Genomic DNA, 19390 nt, shown 5'->3' on the forward strand with positions numbered 1-19390 from the left:
TACAAGAGAACAACTCGGTTTACAGAAACCAGGTGAGAAGGAATTGCAGACGGGGCATTTGACACATCCAAAAGCAGGGGGTGTGATTGAAAGCAAAGGATGTTTACAGAGTTTCAGGACTTCTTCCAGGCAGCTGCTGCTGCCAGGAAACTCCACGGGAGGAACCCGGCTTCCAAGACAAAGCACCTTCACCCACACAAGGAAGCCAATGGGAAGGGGGACCCTGCGCCCACCCACCACCCGGCCCAGAGAGGCAGGCGCAAGGGGCCCAGAGCTACTCCCCAGGCAGTGTGCCAGGACAGAGGAGGCAGCTCAAACAAAAAAACCCACAAAGACTTGAGAATGCAGGAGAAGTTGCTCCTGGCCTTAAGGCACTGCAATGGCCACGGGAGGTCAACCCCTTTAATGTTCTTCTGAGGAAGGCCTCCAAACCTGACAAGATGGTGGACAAGCACAAACACCTGTCCTTTATTTACATCAAACATCCTGGCCCCAAAAGAGGGGCCCAGCGCCAGCCTCCTCCCCGACACAGTTCAGCTATAAGTGGCGGTCAGGATCCAGGCGTTCCAGCGGCCGTCCGGTGCTTGGCTGACCGGTGCTTGGCTCCCGACCTCTGCTTCGTGCACCTGAAGCTCCGCAGGGGGTTCCGCTGGCCCTATTGGGGGAGGGAGAGACAGTGTAGAAGTGGATCTCACAGTGGGAGGGGGGTTGCCTGACCACTGGGCTGCTGGGTCCCTCGCCCTGCTGCCGCAATCACAGATCCAAAGGGGCTCTGGCAAAGGTTCCTGAGCTTTTCGCTTGGAGATTGGGTCTGCAAAACCCACCCGCCCACGGGCCACACTATTTGTCCTCAGCACTTGGACTCCCCCCATGAAGGTACAGTACCAGAAGCACCACAGAAAGGGGCAGAATAACTGCCTAAGGCCCCACATGGCAGGCCCCAAACTCAACCCACACCCAATGTAGCAAAGAGTGGAGATCCCAGGAAACAGCAGAGGTGAGATTTTTGCTCTTGCACCCCAAGGAGTAAGGGGGTGAAGGAACAAACACAGAAGAGGGGGTGAAATAGGGCCTCTGGAGGAGCACAGAAGGCCCTCCAGCTATCAAGCCCTCCACAGCCACCACCACCCCCAATTGTCAAGCCTTCTTTACAGGACCCAGCACATGATCGATAGCAGTTCCGCAAACTTTCCCAAGCAGAGGCTGGGCAACAGGGAGCCGTGCCCGGTTCTGCAAAGTTTTGTGAAGAAACCTTCCCTGGGCCTGTGCCAGGGTGTGAGGAAAGGCAGGCCAGTCCCCGCTCCCCCTCCAATTTGAGGTCAGCAGCAGAGGAGCAAGACATACCCTGGTTTTGGGTGGCAGCGGCTTCCGTCGTCTGCGCTTGCTGCCCAGGGGCTGTGCCACAGCCCGGAGGGTGGGAGGCACTGGGGAGAGAAGAGGAGCAGATGCTGGTGGTTAGTGGCCCAAACAGGAGGCGGAAGACCCCCTCTTGCGGCCCATTCTAGAGAGGCCTGCGATGTTTTTGCACTAGCTCTCTCCCCCCCCCCCCGATACCTGGCCCCCTTTGCTGCACTTCTTCTTCCGCACCACAGCTGAGAAGCAAGAGCTTGCCCTCGCACAGCGTAAGCAGCCTTGGAGATTTGCATGGACAGTGGGAAGGGGGCGTGTGGACTCCAAGGTAAGGACTGTGCACGAGAAGCAGGGCTCCCACTCTTTCCCCCTCGGAGGAGGGAAGCCCAAGTCCCGCCCCAGAGCTCATCTACAGGGCCTGCTGCTGTTCGCCATGCCATTAAACGCAGCACTGAGCCCCCCTGCTGAGGCCACAAATGCCGCCCCCTCCTACCCAGGTACGCTGGTACGTTCCGCAAGTGGGGCTTGACAATGGCTGGGTGAAGAGGCTTGTCGTGGCGCAGGAGGTCCAGGTCCCGAGGATTGTCCTCAAAGTACGTCTGGCAGGAGAGAGATGGAGGTCAGCAGCAGCTCCTCAACAACCGCCCCTCCCTGACAGCCCCCTCCCACTCTCTCAGGTCCCTCTGCCCTCCCCACGCCCAGGTGCTGCGCAGGCCAATACCTTCAGCTTCTCTGAGTTGAGCAGCTCCTCCTTGATCTCTCGGAGGCGAGCTTCCTTGATGGCCTGCTTGGTGACGGACCGCATGGCGTCCTGAGAGCAAAGAACCCAACTGAGGACTGGGCAGAAGTGGGTAGTTTAAAAGCAATGGGGAGGGGGGCACAGGACGTACTCCGTCCCCGTGATTACCAAAAGCAGCAGCTGAGTCGGGAGAAAACAAGAAATAGCGGGAGGAGGCAACCCCTCCGAATCACACCGTGGCATCCAGAGAACTGGATCCTGTGCTTTACAATTCCTTGCCAAACGTTCCTGCCGCCTCTGAGATTTCCCCTCTCTAGCGCCTGGCAAAACCACTCAGGGAAGGGGATATCAGGGGGCTCCCTGAAGCAGGGTTGTCCTCAACACGGAGAACCCGAAATCTGCCTGAAACAGCTGCCTTTTAATAATAGTAAAATTTATTTATACTCCCCCCCCCAGCCAAGACTGGGCTCAGGGCGGCTAACAACCAATAAGAAAAACAAGTTGATTAAAATACAACTTAAAAAACAAGATTAAAATACAACATTAAAACATTAAACTGCAGCCTCTTCACAGGTGACAGAAAAAAAGAAAGAGGGGGAGGGAATCAAATTAATTCTAAGCCAAAGGCCAGGCAGAACAACTGTTTTACAGGCCCTGCGGAAAGAAATCAGATCCCGCAGGGCCCTCGTCTCATGAGACAAAGCATTCCACCAGGCCGGGGCCAGTGTTGAAAAGGCCCTGGCTCTGGTTGAGGCTAATCTAACTTCCTTAGGGCCCGGGACCTCTAGGGTGTTGCTATTTATGGACCTCAAAGTCCTCCGTGGGGCATACCGGGAGAGGTGGTCCCGTAGGTACGAGGATCCTAGGCCGTGAAGGTCTTTAAAGGTCAAAACCAGCACCTTAAATCTGACCCTGTAGTCCACTGGGAGCCAGTGCAGCTGGAAAAGCACTGGACCCATGTCGACCTCGCCCCCAACTTGCAGTCTGCCCTGCCAAGGATGGCTCTGAACAGCTGCCTCCACTGCCCCGCCCCCCTTGCCCCCATGCAGGGAAAGGGCAAGAGGAGGTGGTGTGGCTGCAGCCGCCTCCCAGAGCAGCCAGGCCGTGCCCACTCACCCGACAACGGTACCGGAGGCCCTCAATCTCCTCCATCCGGAACAGGTAGGGCCGCAAGGGAGTGTTGTCGCTGCCTGGTGGGGGAGGATCGGGACCGGTTAGAGCAACAGAAAGGCAAGCAGCCACTGCACGGGGCAACTCTCAAATTGAGCAATTCTGCGCCCAGAGGCAAGCCAGTGCCCCGTGCTGACCTCACTGCCCCTGCGCCCCAGGGGGGAGGTGTTCCCTCTGCCCGCTTGGAAGACCTCCTGAGGGCAGCACCTCCCTGCCTCACGAGAACACCCACCTCCTCCTGTGAGAGCCGCCTCAATCTCAGCCAGCACAGCCTTCTCGGAGGGCAGCACAAAGGTCAGGGCAGTGCCCGGGTTGTCCGCACGGGCAGTCCTGCAAGGGAGGAAGACGACAGGTGGTCAGGCAAGGGCAGGGAAGAGGCAAGAAGGGGCTCAGGGGAGGCACCAGGACTGTGCAAAGGGAAGGCACGCTTCATGAAAAGGGAGGCAGGACCCAAACACTCTGGGCCCCTTCCCCCTGAAACAGCTTTATGAAAATGACCAGCTCCCACTCTGGAAGAATGGCAGATGAAGGTGATGGACTATATGGAATTGGCAGAAATGACTGACAGAATCCGAGACCAGGGAGAAGAAACGGTGGTAGAAGATTGGAAGAAATTTAAAGACTATTTACAGAAATATTGTAAAATTAATGAATGTTAGAATGATGTTGGATAGAAAGTAGGTGGTTTCTAGCTGTAATACTATAAGGGAATATGAAAAATGGATTATTAACAGGTAAAAATTTAACGTTACAATATTTTAAGATTAAAGACTAGGATAAACAAAGAGGGGAAGGATTTGCTGAACCAACAAATTGAACTGGAATACAAAAAAAGGAGGCGTGAGGAGGTCTGGGAAACAAGCTAATGAAAAATAAGTAACGGAAAGATTGAGTTGTTTTTAACTATTTTTATTTTGTATTTTTCTTTTTTATATTTTTATTTTGTAATACCTTGAAAATTTCAATAAATATCTTATAAAAAAATGATAAAAAAAGGAAATTACCAGCTAATCAGAAAAATAGGTCTTTGATAACCGACTCAAGAGGAAATTCAGAGAAGGCTGGGTTCTGTGCCAGGCAGCTTGCAAAAAAAACGAAGTCCCAGATGACACAGAGGCATCAGGTGACCTTTGATTAAGTCCCTGTTCTTAGAAAACCAAGCGTGGCTCGGATGCCTCATCCCGGGAATGTGGAATCTGCGGTTCTGTACATGCAAGGCCACCTGCTGCTCACCTGCCTGCTCGGTGAATGTAGGACTCCACTGAGGGAGGGAAGTCAAAGTTCAGGACAGCAGAGACGTTCTGGAAGTCGATCCCACGCGACACTCCGTATTCCTGGTCTTTGCCCCTGCAAGGGAAGCAGCAGAAGAGAACACTGAGGGCAAGGGGGGGGGGACTCTCTCCCTCTCCTAGGCAGCAGGACAAGGAAGAGGTCCCTCAGAAGCATCCGGGCCTTTGCTAACCAAGCCACTTGGATGCATCCTGCAGCCCTACTTATATACCACTTAGTAAAGGTAAAGGGACCCCTGACCATTAGGTCCAGTCGTGACCGACTCTGGGATTGCGGCACTCATCTCGCTTTCCTGGCCGAGGGAGCCGGCGTACAGCTTCCGGGTCATGTGGCCAGCATGACTAAGCCGCTTCTTGCGAACCAGAGCAGTGCACAGAAACGCCGTTTAGCTTCCTACCGGAGTGGTACCTATTTATCTACTTGCACTTTGACGTGCTTTCGAACTGCTAGGTTGGCAGGAGCAGGGACCGAGCAACGGGAGCTCAGCCCGTCGCGGGGATTTGAACCGCCAACCTTCTGATTGGCAAACCCTAGGCTCTGTGGTTTAACCCACAGCGCCACCTGCGTCCCATATACCACTTAACTGCAACTAAAACCTCGAAGCTGCTTATCAAAGAGCGTTAAAAAATGCATTTTCAACAAAAACCAACACTTAAAAACAAATTTCATAACCAAAGTCAATAAAATCAACACTTAAAAGCATACATTATGAACTCAAGTTACCATGCAAAACGAACGCCAGCTTCTTGGGAGAAATCACCTTTAAAGTTGCATTTACTCAGAGAGGGGTTGTTTTATACGCAAGGTGTTAGGGAAGTGTTGTGTTTCAATACCGAATACCCTGTGGGTTCAGCTCAAACGGCCAATAAAATCCAAACTCCAAACTTGTCAGTCAAACAGGATGTTTATTTAGGCGTTGCAAGGGGAGGGGGGTTCGATACAACCTCTGCCAGCAAGTAGTTGAGGGGGTGGCACACCAAATATGAAAAAAACACAAGTCTCAAGCGAAAAGGCAGTTATGTCCACATATGGCAGTATTTCCTTCTACTTGCCTCTACCGACTGAATCACGAGGCATAAAAACTTCCTTATCTTTCCCTCCTTCCTTTGTCCTCAACAGTCATAGCAGTTGCTCTTGCGTACATGTCATTCCGCACTTCTCTCATGGTTCTCTTGCGAAAACAACCTGGCTTGGCCTTTCCTCACATGCATTTCAATTTTATTTAATTCCTTCATAATTTTATTCTCCTTCCACTTTAAAGCCCGAAACGGCCTCAGCCCAGTATACCTGAAGGAGCGTCCCCACCCCCATCATTCTGCCCGGACACTGAGGTCCAGCTCTGAGGGCCTTCTGGCAGTTCCCTCATTGTGAGAAGCAAAGCTACAGGGAACCAGGCAGAGGGCCTTCTTGGTAGTGGCGCCCGCCCTGTGGAACGCCCTCCCATCAGATGTCAAGGAAATAAACAACTATCTGGCTTTTAGAAGACATCTGAAGGCAGCCCTGTTCAGGGAAGTTTTTAATGCGTGACATTTTAGTGTATTTTTAGTCTCTGTGGAAGCCACCCAGAGTGGCTGGGGAAAGCCGCCCAGAGTGGCTGGGGAAACCCAGCCAGATGGGCGGGGTACAAATAATAAATTATTATTATTATTATTATTATTATTACTGCTTAGGCAGAGTTATTAGAAAAAAGCACAAGTCTCCAGTTGGTGGCTGGCAGCTGCCAGTTGCTTAATTGCAAGAGGCTGCTATTTATGCTGCGCTAGGAGGTTTGTAAAATTCACTTCTGACTGGCCAGCTGGGTAGATGTCATTGGATCACTCACTGGATAGAAAAAAGTGGTCTGAGGTGAGGAGAGAATTCTATGGCACCCAAATCGGATCGCCTGAAGGGTAGGCCGGCTGGAACATAAATAGGCCACCTCCGCCACTACAGATGTGTGAAGCCACAGGAACCAGTCACCTGCCATGATTCAAATTCAGCTTATTTCCTTGTGACGCAGTGGGACAATGTGTCTGTCTGTTAACCAGAAGGTTGGCGGTTCAAGCCCAACCAGGGGCTGGTGTGGGCAGGATTCCTGCACTGCAGGGCATTAAACTAGACAACCCTTGGCATCCCTTCCAGCTCTACGACTCTATGATCTACCCCACCATTTATTCCAGGCCCTGATCCAGGGCCCGCATGGCATTTCCTGATTGTGAAGAAGTAGACCTGAGGGTTAGCTGCACACCGATGGCACCTAGCCCCCCAATCTCCTATTTCACACCATCCGTTGTCAAACAGAACGTATTTGTGGCTCTTAAGCCAAACCTACTTTCCTGCTTTGTTGCCCTTCCTCTTCCTCTTCCCTCTCGTCGGTCTCTCTTTCTCTCCCAGGTCCTGTTCGTCAGTGGCGATGATGTAATCACAGAAGCCCCGATTGAACTGGCTGATGATGTGGCACCTGGAACAGATCAATCGATGGAAACTGTGGTTTCGCCAAGGGAATTCACCTCTGGATATGGCAGGCAGTGCCCGGGGCTGCATCGTGGCCAGGCATGGATGCCACGGCCCGCCAGTTTGTTCATCTCCCCCTACGTGCCCCCTTGAAGGCCAAAGCACCATACCTGCAGCTCCTTTTCCCATCTCCCAGGATGGCAGCTGCTGCTGCTGCTGCTGCTGCTGCCTCCACCACTGCCCCCACACCTACCTAGCAAGGCTCACCTGGACTGAACAGGCAGCTCGGAGTTCAGGACACAGGCTGGGATGCTGAACTGCTCCAGGAAGAGCTTGAGGCGGTAGCAGCGATCGATGGTGCTGACAAAGAGGATGACTTTGCCCTTCACCAGCGAAAGCTTCAGTAGTGCATAGAGCAGCAGGAACTTGTCGTCCTCCGTCTCGCACCGGATCTGGAACTGGCTCAGCTTGGAGCTGTCTGGCAGCTGCGATTCCTGCAGCTTCAGGGTCACCTGTGCAGGAGGTGAAAAGAGGCTCCATTTTATTTTGGAGTATTTATACGCTGCCTAACCACCAATGGTGTTGAGGCAGCTTAAGCTATTATAGTCGTTACTGCAGCGGGGCCAAGGCATATGTGAATGGAAGGAAGCTTATATTATTTTGATTCCAAAACCAGATACAGATTTGACCTTGGTCAAAAACTATAGACCTATTTTATTATTGAACAATGATTATAAGATATTTGCTAATATTTTAGCTAATAGATTGGAAAAGGTTTATGTACATGTTTATATAGCTCCAGACAAAGTGGGATTCCTTCCAGGTAGGCAGATGAAAGGTAATATAAGAAATATCTTAAGCGTAATAGAGTATTTAGAAGTAAGAAATGAGAAAAAAGGAGCAATGATGTTTACAGATGCGGAAAAAGCATTTGATAATGTATCTTGGGATTTTATAAAGAAAGTGATGGCCAACACGAAATGCTGCTGTATAGGGACAGAAGTAGCAGCAGATGCAGATGTAGAAACTGTGCTGTGTGGGAGCAGCTATGGGCGTGCAAGATTCCAAGGATCGTAAATCACTGGGGTTAGAGGAGGAGAAGGAGGAGGATTTGACCTTGGATCAAATCTATGCTTTCAGGTGTCATAAGAAAGCTGCAGAGATAGTGCAGGATAGTACGCACCCCGGAAATGATCTCTTTCAGCTTCTGCCTTCTGGAAGAAGGTACAGGGTTATAAAGACTAGGACTAGCCGCCTGAGAAACAGTTTTTATCCAAATGCGATTTTGGTTTTAAATACAGTGTAAGGTAGTCTCTGTGGGAGTATATTGTATTTAATTATGGGGTATCAGAGTTTTTAGGGGGTTAACCAGGCTGGGATAGCAGGGATAGCAGGCTTATTGGTTTTTGAATGTCTGGTGTACATTTTTTCAATTTCATTGTTCTGTATGGGACAATGACAATAAAGATTATCGTATCGTATCGTAAATGGAATATGGAGAAAAAATTATAAAAAGGATACAAAATGTATATACAAAGTGCAAAATTAATTATTAACCAGGTGATAACGAACCAATTTAAAATAGAAAAAAGGAACAAGAAAAAGATGTGCGTTATCCCCTTTATTATTCATTCTGGTCTTGAGGTTTTGAACAGAAACATAAGAGCAGACTGGAGGCGCAGGTCAATTCTGTATCCAGGGCAGCTGTCTACCACCTCCACCTGGTACGCAGACCGAGACCCTACCTGCCCGCGGACTGCCTCGCCAGAGTGGTGCATGCTCTAGTTATCTCCCGCTTGGACTACTGCAATGCGCTCTATGTGGGGCTACCTTTGAAGGTGATCCGGAAACTACAACTAATCCAGAATGCGGCAGCTAGACTGGTGACTGGGAGCGGCCCCCAAGACCACATAAGACCGGTCTTGAAAGATCTACATTGGCTCGCGTTTCCGAGCACAATTCAAAGTGTTGGTGTTGACCTTTAAAGCCCTAAACGGCCTCGGCCCAGTATACCTGAAGGAGCGTCTCCACCCCCATCATTCTGCCCGGACACTGAGGTCCAGCGCCGAGGGCCTTCTGGCGGTTCCCTCATTGCGAGAAGCAAAGCTACAGGGAACCAGGCAGAGGGCCTTCTCATTAGTGGCGCCCGCCTTGTGAAACGCCCTCCCATCAGATGTCAAAGAGATAAACAACTACCTGACATTCAGAAGACATCTTAAGGCAGCCCTCTTCAGGGAAGTTTTTAATGTGTGACATCTTAGTGTATTTTTTGTCTTTGTGGAAGCCACCCAGAGTGGCTGCGGAGGCCCAGCCAGATGGACGGGGTACAAATAAATTATTATTATTATTATTATTATTATTATTATTATTATTATTATTAGTATTATTACTACTACTACTACTATTATATAACAGCAGAGAAAGTGGTCAAAATGTATAAAAAGAGATCAAAAACTTGTTGGAAATGTAAAGAAAAGGATGAGACATTCTATCATATGCGGTGGGAAATCAAAAAGATTAGAAATTATTGGGAAATGATATATAATGAATTGAAAAAAAAATGTTTAAAAAGACCTTTGTTAAGAAACCAGAATCATTCCTTCTAGGAATTTTAGACCAAGATGTAAAAAAAGAAAATTGGAAATTATTTATGTTTGCAACAACAGCGGCAAGAATTATATTAGCACAAACTTGGAAGACAGAAGAAATACCAATGAAAGACCAATAGCAAGGGAAACTTATGGAATATGCAGAACTGGCAAAACTAACAGAAAAACTACATGAAAAGGACAACAAAGACTTTAAAAGAGAATGGGAACCATTTGCAACATATATGAAGAGGCAACATAAAGAAATGGACTCATTGGAAGGGTTTGAGTAAACAAGCACAACTACATACAACAAAAAATAAGACTATATGTATTGGAAAATTTGGGGAAAACAATATGCAGGGTGAACAATATGGAAATAAAGCAAAACGGGAGTATGGGGGAAGTCCAGGGGAGGAGGGTCGAAATATGAAAAATTGTTCAAGATATTTTGTTAGAAAAAGTATACATGGAAAAATCAATTTAAAAAAAATTTTTAAGGCATATGTGAATCCCTTTCCTGGTGGGGGTCTCTAATGTTCCAGCCAGTGTCCCTGCAGCTAAATGCAGCTGCAAGTGAAGGCTGCCTCAATGGACCCTGATGCTGCTGTTTCCTCTTGCATGGCAGAGCTTGGCAAGGCCATGTGGATGGACTCAGGGAGGGAGGCCTGCTCCCCAGATGTCTCTCAATTGCTCCCTTTCTGTGCCACGGATTGCTAGGAGACCACCAGAACCAACTCAACGCCCGCGGGTTGCAAGAGGCAGACAGACACGGGACCATTACTATCTGTGAAGAGCATTTCCACCACCACCACAACCCCAGAGCAATGGGACGAGGAAATCCTGACCTTGCCTCCTTTGAATCCAAAACCATTCCCACAACCTCCAACCCATTTCCCACAAACTTACAGGGTTGTGGAGCACCAGCTCCTTCAGGGCCTCGACATCCGCATTGAAGGTAGCTGACATGAGGAAAGTCTGGTAGATCTTGGGCAAGTGGCTGGAGAGGAAACATGAGCCCATCATTTGTAAGGTGGCACCAAAAGCCCCCTTTGCCCAGCACTCAGCACCCAAAGGCAGCGAACCAGATGCCTCCAGGATGAGAGTAAAACAGAGCATTGCAGGCACAACAGCCCCAACCTATCCCTCTACTTCCATAACCTTCACTATAAATATGCTGAGCTTCTTTTCCTAGTGTGATGGCACCAACTTTTTCCAGCCTGAAAGCTAATTTCAACTCAGGATTTCTGCTTATACTACACAATTTCCCCAATAAAATATGCCACACAAACAAAATGGATCCAACAAGCCTCAAAATGGATTCTAGGTAAAGGTAAAGGGACCCCTTACCATTAGGTCCAGTCATGGCCGACTCTGGGGTTGCAGCGCTCATCTCGCTTTATTGGCCAAGGGAGCCGGTGTACAGCTTTGGGGTCATGTGGCCAGCATGACTAAGCCGCTTCTGGCAAACCAGAGCAGCGCATGGAAACGCCGTTTACCTTCCCGCTGGAGTGGTACTTATTTATCTACTTGCACTCTGATGTGCTTTGGAACTGCTAGGTTGGCAGAAGCAGGGACCGAGCAACAGGAGCTCACCCTGTCTTGGGGATTCGAACCACCGACCTTCTCAGCAAGTCCTAGGCTCTGTGGTTTAACCCACAGCGCCACCCGCGTCCTAATGGATTCTAGCTGGACACAAAAAGCAATTTCTCTAGCTCCAGGACTATCCCCACTTCCCCCCTTGGCATAGCATCCAACATTCAACAAATGATGGAGCAGGACACCTGAGGAGGTACTGCTCGTAAGAACTCAGAGACCTCCTAGGCCTCCCACGGAATCACAGGCTGGCCCCAGACCTTTCAAAGCCAACAACCCAGGGCCACAATAAACTCACCACAACAGACTTTTCAAGTCTTCCTCAAAGCCAAAGGAGAAAAGGAGGTCAGCTTCATCCAATACCAGGATTTCCAAAGAATCCTGCAGGCTCAGGCTGCCAGCCCTCAAGTGAGCCAGGACCCGCGATGGCGTCCCCACCACCACATCCGGCTTCTCCATCAAGATGGGCCTTGAAGGAAGAGAATCCACCACACATAAAAGCCTCAGTAAGAGATGGGAAGGCCCAGTCTCTGTGAAACAACCACATATACTTGCCTGACCTTGAATGAAAGCTTTGGGTCTGTGATGCAACCATAACCACAGGTTGCTGATGGGAAGAGGCTGCCACCCTTAACTGGGCTACAGAGGATCTCCCCAAGAGGGCAGTGTCAACTGCAGAAGAGGACTCCCATTCATTGTTTCCACTCAGAAAGCAACCAGAGGCCACAGGCAAAATGTGAGACTACAAGAGACTCCAGGGAGGCTCTGTAATGCTTTCAAGGGCGGCCCCTTGAAAGTACCACCATCACAGCCTGCCAACGAGGAAGGACCCATTTGCAGGAATTATTACTATTTATTACATTCATCTACCGTCCCTCATCCAAAGATCACAGGGCAGTTCATAACGTAAAATACAAAATGAGAACACAAAGGACATAACAAAGCAAAAACAAACATCTCCCCCCTCTACAAAGACATATAAAGGCTATAGAATGTTAATCAGCCCAAAGCCTGGTTGAAAAGGAAAGTTTTCACCTGGCGCCTCCCTGGGGAGAGCTTTTCAAACAGGCAGTCACTGCGTTGCCACCCTCCAGACCTCTCATGGAAGAGACACACAAAGAAGGGCCTCAAATCATGATCGTAGGTCTGGGTCAGTTCACATGGGGAGAGCAGTTCTTGAGGTATTGCGGTTGTGAGCTGCTTACAGCTTTGTAGGTCAAAATGAGCATTTCGAATTAGGTAGGGAAACAAATTGTCAGCCAGTGTGGTCGGGCCAGGAATCAGAAGGCATTTTGGTGTTGGGGACTTCATTAACATGGCCAGCCCAAGAGACAGCCATCCTGCCCCTCCGCCCACCACTCACCTCTGAGCCACCAAGTCCGCCTGGCCAGAGATGTCAACGAGGTGCAGGTCCCGGGAGCAGTAGGAGGTCAGCTGCCGGAGCATCTGCAGCACCTGCTGGCCCAGCTCCTTGGTGGGGACCAGGATGAGTCCCCGAACAGCCTGCTCCACCACCAGCGCTGACTAGGAGGCAAGAAGAGACCCGGTCAGAAGAGTCCCGCACTCTCCAGGCCATCACAAAAGGGGCTCTTTAGGTGCGACCCCTTCACTGCGGGGGCCTGAGCTAGATGGCCCGGGGGGGGGGTCCCTTCCAACTCTACAGCTCCACGTTCCAGTTCTTCCAGAAGGAGCATCTCCACCCGCATCGTTCAACCCGCACACTGAGGTCCAGCGCCGAGGGCCTTCTGGCGGTTCCTTCACTGCGAGAAGTGAAGTTACAGGGAACCAGGCAGAGGGCCTTCTCGGTAGTGGCGCCTGCCCTGTGGAACACCCTCCCATCAGATGTCAAAGAGAAAAACAACTATCTAACACAGGCATCCCCAAACTCGGCCCTCCAGATGTTTTGGCACTACAAAAGAGCCAGTGTGGTGTAGCGGTTAAGAGCGATAGTCTCGTAATCTGGGGAACCAGGTTCGCGTCCCCGCTCCTCCACATGCAGCTGCTGGGTGACCTTGGGCTAGTCACACTTCTCTGAAGTCTCTCAGCCCCACACACCTCACAGAGTGTTTGTTGTGTGGGAGGAAGGGAAAGGAGAATGTTAGCCGCTTTGAGACTCCTTCGGGTAGTGATAAATCGGGATATCAAATCCAAACTCTTCTTCTTCTTCTTCAGTTCTCATCATCCCTAACCACTGGTACTGTTAGCTAGAGATGATGGGAGTTGTAGTCCCAAAACATCTGGAGGGCCAAGTTTGAGGATGTCTGATATAACGTTTAGAAAACATCTGAAGGCAGTCCTGTTTAGGGAAGTTACAGGTAGGTAGCCGTGTTGGTCTGCCATAGTCAAAATAAAAAAATTCCTTCCAGTAGCACCTTAAAGACCTACTAAGTTAGTTCTTGGTATGAGCTTTCGTGTGCATGCACACTTCTTCAGTATCTGAAGAAGTGTGCATGCACACGAAAGCTCATACCAAGAACTAACTTAGTTGGTCTTTAAGGTGCTACTGGAAAGAATTTTTTTTATCCTGTTTAGGGAAGTTTTTCATGACTGATGTTTTAATGTATTTTCAATCTTTTGTTGGAAGCCGCCCAGAGTGGCTGGGGAGACCCAGCCAGATAGGCGGGGTATAAATGATGATGATGGTGGTGGTGATGATGAGGGAGGGAGCCGGGTCCCCAGGTCGCTCACCGCTTTCCCCCGGAGCAGGTGCTGGAGGAGCGGCAGGGCGTAGGCGCCCGTCTTGCCGGAGCCCGTCTTGGCCCGCGCCAGCAGGTCTTTGCCCTCTAGGGCCAGCGGGATGGCCTTCTCCTGGATCAGCGTCGGCTTCGCCCAGCCCAGCTCCGCCGTCGCCTGCCGGGCAGAGAGAACGAGAGACACGAGGTCAGGCCCGGAGGCGGCGGAGGCCGCAGCTCCCCCCTTCCCAGCCTCGCCCCTTCCCAGCCTCGTTACCTGCAGGAGCCGCGCGTCCAGCCCGAGGTGCGCGAAGCTGCCCGCTTCTCCCTCCATGCTGCCCCTGTCCGCGCGGCCGCCGCTTCCGCTTTCCCCAGCCGGAAGCAGCCGCTCTAGCCGGCCAAACCGAGCAGCGAGACGCGGCCCCAACGGCGCCCCCTGCAGGCCTTGGCAGCTCGAGCTGCGCTTGCTTCGCTGGCTGGTATTGCAGCGCGGGGTCTCGGAGCCAAACGCGACTGGCTGGCTCCCTGGCTTAGCGGGCATCGGCGGAACCCCTTGCCGGGAGCCCTTTCAGTACTGAAGACCTGCTCCGTAGCCTAGACAAGGGGGAATGTGGGCCAAGCGAGCAGCCTCCTCTGTGTCCCGGGAGTGAAGGGGGCACCGCCAGCCAGGCAGAGAGGTGCAGGGCAATCAACACGAAATTGGTCTTTAATAGCCCAATCTTTTTGAATTCTGGTGCTGGAGGAGACTCTTGAGAGTCCCATGGACTGCAAGAAGATCAAACCTATCCATTCTGAAGGAAATCAGCCCTGAGTGCTCACTGGAAGGACAGATCCTGAAGCTGAGGCTCCAAGACTTTGGCCACCTCATGAGAAGAGAAGACTCCCTGGAAAAGACCCTGATGTTGGGAAAGATGGAGGGCACAAGGAGAAGGGGACGGAAGAGGACGAGATGGTTAGACAGTGTTCTCGAAGCTACGAACATGAGTTTGACCAAACTGCGGGAGGCAGTGGAAGACAGGAGTGGCTGGTGTGCTCTGGTCCATGGGGTCAGGAAGAGTTGGACACGACTAAATGACTAAACAACAACAACAAGAAGCCCAAATCTGGTTCGACTCGCCAACCCTATTTGGGTTTAGAGCAGCTAGCAAGGAACCGATCCCATCACCCCAGAAATAGGTTGGCTGAAGTCTGTTACGTCGGCTTGGCCACTGGGAGTGGGAAACAGGGCCTTTCTCACCTGCATTGAAGCAATCTATCATCATGCTCTATGATCCTTCGCATGCCAGTGAGAGCCAGTGTGGTGTAGTGGTTAAGAGCGGTAGACTCGTAATCTGGTGAACCAGGTTCGATTCCCCGCTCCTCCACATGCAGCTGCTGGGTGACCTTGGGCCAGTCACACTTCTCTGAAGTCTCTCAGCCCCACTCACCTCACAGAGTGTTTGTTGTGGGGGAGGAAGGGAAAGGAGCATGTTAGCCGCTTTGAGACTTCTTTGGGAAGTGATAAAGCAGGATATCAAATCCAAATTCTTCTTCTTCATGCCAGGCACTACCTAAGGGCCCAGAGGAACCTGAAAGCATCAGAGCCTTCTCTAGACAGCCTGGCCCACCTTACTACTCCTTCCCCACAAAAAAACTTTGAAGCTCCTGATTGTGGGGGGCTCCTTTGCCAAGAAGAAGCTTACAGGAGGAGCCTAGTCCCAGAGCCAATTATATTTTCCTCTTGAGCTCAGACCCCGTACCCCCACCCAAACCCCAAATCAGTAACACAAGGAAGAGAAAGCCTTTCGCAGGAAATTTTATTTCACTCCAGAACTGTAACAAGGAACATTATTAAGAATTTACTGTAGTGGGCAGGAAATAAAACACAGGGAAGAGGAGGGGGAGATAACGGCATTTCAAATTCTCCACCATTCCATGCTCCGGCTCTGCTGTCGCCCACAAATCATCAGGTATACTTTTGCATAGGTAGAGGCCTCTCTTTCCAAAGTCAAGAAAGGCTGTTAAGGAGCTCCATGGTACATAAATGGCAACTCACTTAATGTTGTCCTAGCAAGCTTCCTGCCATGAACACTAGAGGCATTAGCAGGGCCGTATAAAAAAAACCCCTACTCATCCAAGTGGAAACTCTTCTCTGTGCAATTAAAAGATACTACGTGTGGGTATCCTTAAACTAGGCTCATTTGCCGAAGTCTAGAGATCCCTTCTGTGAAAGCACTTGAAACACACCTGGAGCCTAAAGTTTTGCTAACCCCATGTTCACAATGGTTATCTAGCCCCTCCGCTGGAAACTGGGGAGGGTTACAAGAGGAGATGCTGCCAGAACCCTGTAGGCAACCACTGCTGTTGTCCTAAGCAGCCCCCGCCCCAAGTTCCAGTAGGTATCAGGCCACCCCCAGCAAGAAAAAACCTAGTTTGAGTATAAATGTTATTCCACCCCTCCCATTTCCTCTTCCAGGCCATTCTCCACTACAAGGGCTGCCCCCACAAACCTCATGTGTTAAGAGCAAAGAACAACAGGGAACCACCAGAACAGAACAACCCAGAAGTCACTCCCACCAATCAGGATCCAGAAACAGGAAAGCACCTTTTTTTTTAAAAAAAAGAGCCTACTCAGTCTCTTGGAAAGCAATTTTCTCTTCTTTTGGATCTGCACAAGGGCACTACCCACAGAGGCTTTTCCAGCTGCTGCAACACAGCAAAGCAAAGAACGGGGTGGCACGTGAGAGACTTCTGTGGGCAGGGCACCCCCTTCATCAGGGAAGAGGAAGTATGCAAATGCTGGTCCAAAGATGTTTCACATGCTGTGCTTCCACCTGTCCTTTCCGTTGTGCCAAATCCAGGAGGGTCAAGAAGTGCTCAGTGGAACCGGAAGAACAACGGTGCCTGTGCTGTCAGAGGGGCTACACCAATTTTTTAGCCTCAAAGAAGCTCTTGAGGTGCCTCATCTGCCAAATGCCTGTGAGGATGAGGATGATGGTCTGGGCAATGGACCACCACAGCACCCGCTGGTTGGTGCTCTCGCTGGTCATGCGGAATCTCTCCTCTCGGTACTGGAAAGTGAACATGGTGGTGAGAGTCAGAGAAGGTACTTCCCTCTCCCCTTCCCCACACCAGACCCATACCACCCAACATCTCCATCTACGCAGGTGGGTCCCTCTTGCAGATGTAGGACCTTTCCAATACTACCCCCCTCTGAACAACTCCTGCCAATCTTGTTCTATTGCAGGTATACCACCTGTAAACCCACAACAAACGCCACCCTAACTCCAGTCGGCCTGCACCAAAACAGCTTGAATGCCCCCCACCCAAAGAAGTTCCTAGGATTTGGCAAGTGCTTCTCTGAACTTTCAGATCAGCAAACCCTTTCAAGATGATGCTCCTTACAGTGTTAGTGATTAGGTAAAGGTAAAGGGACCCCTGACCATTAGGTCCAGTTGTGGCCGACTCTGGGGTTGCGGTGCTCATCTCGCTTTACTGGCCAAGGGAGCCTGCATACAGCTTCTGGGTCATGTGGCCAGCATGACTAAGCCGCTTCTGGCGAACCAGAGCAGCGCACGGAAACGCCGTTTACCTTCCCGCCGGAGCGGTCCCTATTTATCTACTTGCACTTTGACGTGCTTTCGAACTGCTAGGTTAGCAGGAGCAGGGAACGAGCAACGGGAGCTCACCCCGTCGTGGGGATTCGAACTGCCGACCTTCTGATTGGCAAGTCCTAGGCTCTGTGGTTTAACCCACAATGCCACCAGCGTGTGATTAGCTAGGAACCATTTAAACATTGAGGCCTGACAAGTTCCTCACAAACCATGGACAGGGTAGACCACCCCCCCATAATGCCATTCAAGATCCCGCTCCTCCTCCTGAATGGCATTACAGTAAAAAACCAAAAGAAAGAAATCCGTTGTGGGTGTTACTTACTCTTTGGTAGTTCTGCTCCTTCTGGATCTGCTCCACCTGGTCTAAGAGCTGCCTGGCTCTTAGCTGGAGTTCGGTCAGTTTGTCCTTGGCTGCGATCTCTGGGTAATTGTTGGCATGCTCCCCGACTTGGATATCCAAGTGCACCCGCTGAACACAACACAGCAACACACAAACCAATTCAAGAGGCACCACTGCAGTTCAACCCACTCCCCACCCCTGTCTCATCAGGGCTTTTTCCTCCTCCCTTCCAATCAGTTGCTCAGCAAATGTAGAAAGAGCTCTACAGCAGCTTCTCTCTTGCCTTACACAAGCAATAACCAGGGTGAGGTGGGGTCCAGTTCATGAGGGCAGAGTACCTGAAGAGCAGCCCCCACCATCTCGGCTGGAGCAAGATGGACAGAGGGAAAGGGCACATAGAAACCTGCTTACCAGTTTCCCGCCTGCAAAAAGGGCCATGCGGGTGGAGTTGGAGTGGAGGCAGATCTGGTGCTCTCCTGGGGTGTGCGAAGTGAAGGTGAAGCGGCCTTCAGAGCCGTACTGCCTGGAGAGGACCATCTGAAACCATCAAGCAGCAGCAAAGTCAGGCAGGTAGGGGTGTGGGGGTATCTCACCTGCTGCTTCTATTTCTGCTCACAGAGCCGAGGGCTTGTCGATCAGAAGGTCGGCGGTTGGAATCCCCACGACGGGGTGAGCTCCCGTTGCTCAGTCCCTGCTCCTGCCAACCTAGCAGTTCATAAGCATGTCAAAGTGCAAGTAGATAAATAGGTACCACTCTGGGAGGAAGCTAAACGGCGTTTCCGTGCGCTGTTCTGGTTCGCCAGAAGCGGCTTAGTCATACGCTGGCTCCCTCGACCAATAAAGTGAGATGAGCGCCGCAACCCCAGAGTCGTCCGCGACTGGACCTAACGGCCAGGGGTCCCTTTACCTTTTATGATATCTGATTGGAGCTTTCGCCAGGGGTAACGACCCCAGACCATCTTCACCCCCACCAAGGAGTTGCCTGGCCCTTTCAGGGGCTTTTAATCCTCTCCCTCACCCCTGATGCAAACACCCCGCCCCCCAAACTATTGAAGGGCCCAAGGAGGAGAGGTTGGCGGGCAGGGTCTCCCTGCTCAGCGCCCCCTTGGCTGCTGCTGTCAGGCCAAGAAACAGCAGCTCCCGCTCCCTCCTCCTCCACCTGCTCACCTTCCCATAGGGATCCTTGACCTCCACGAACATGCCCAGGCCCGGCGTGGAGGGCAGGAAGGCCTCGGACTGTTTGTCCCACAGCTGCGTCCGGTAGTTCCCTGCGGAGCGGAGGAACAGGCGCGCCACCGTCAACAGGGGACAGGCGACAGGTGAGCCGGTGCGCGCGCACCCCCCGCGCTCTCCCACACCCCCGCCCCTCTCTCCCCTCCTCGCGCATGCGCACCGATAACCATGGTCTCGTCAGGGATCTCCTCGATGAAGCAGCGCTTCTCCGTCTCCCCGATGTGGAAGTAGAGCGCCTGCGCCCCGCGGCCCGCCGCCAGCAGCACCAGCAGCGCCGCCGCCGCCGCGAGCCGCCACCCCGGCGGCCGGGCCGAGAAGGCCGCGGGATCCCCCGAGCGACACCCGCCTGCCATGGACGACGCTGGCCGACGCTGTCAATTGTTGCG

At 51.5% G+C, this 19390-nt stretch overlaps 2 protein-coding genes across 2 annotated transcripts; both read right to left on the reverse strand.

Annotated features, from left to right (window-relative positions):
• Positions 1 to 336: 336 nt before the first annotated feature.
• On the reverse strand, positions 337 to 14215 carry DDX56 (DEAD-box helicase 56). Its single transcript, XM_083514284.1, has 14 exons — positions 14116 to 14215; positions 13855 to 14016; positions 12530 to 12690; positions 11465 to 11635; positions 10480 to 10570; positions 7250 to 7494; positions 6861 to 6989; positions 4493 to 4606; positions 3492 to 3589; positions 3206 to 3279; positions 2072 to 2161; positions 1844 to 1949; positions 1345 to 1424; positions 337 to 655 (listed from the first exon to the last, which is right to left on the reverse strand). The coding sequence occupies exons 1-14, from the start codon at positions 14170 to 14172 to the stop codon at positions 551 to 553; spliced, it is 1683 nt and encodes a 560-aa protein (XP_083370410.1). The 5' UTR covers positions 14173 to 14215; the 3' UTR covers positions 337 to 550.
• A 1402-nt stretch (positions 14216 to 15617) lies between these two features.
• Positions 15618 to 19357, reverse strand: TMED4 (transmembrane p24 trafficking protein 4; the record flags this gene model as incomplete). The annotated part of the gene is made up of 5 exons (XM_083514451.1): positions 15618 to 16888; positions 17754 to 17900; positions 18183 to 18308; positions 18939 to 19039; positions 19165 to 19357. 5 exons carry the CDS (start codon positions 19355 to 19357, stop codon positions 16739 to 16741), a joined length of 717 nt encoding a protein of 238 aa, XP_083370577.1. The 3' UTR covers positions 15618 to 16738.
• Between the last annotated feature and the right edge of the window lie 33 nt (positions 19358 to 19390).

Source organism: Podarcis liolepis, assembly GCF_965112155.1.
Source record: "Podarcis liolepis genome assembly, chromosome: 7".
Classification (NCBI taxonomy): domain Eukaryota; kingdom Metazoa; phylum Chordata; class Lepidosauria; order Squamata; family Lacertidae; genus Podarcis; species Podarcis liolepis.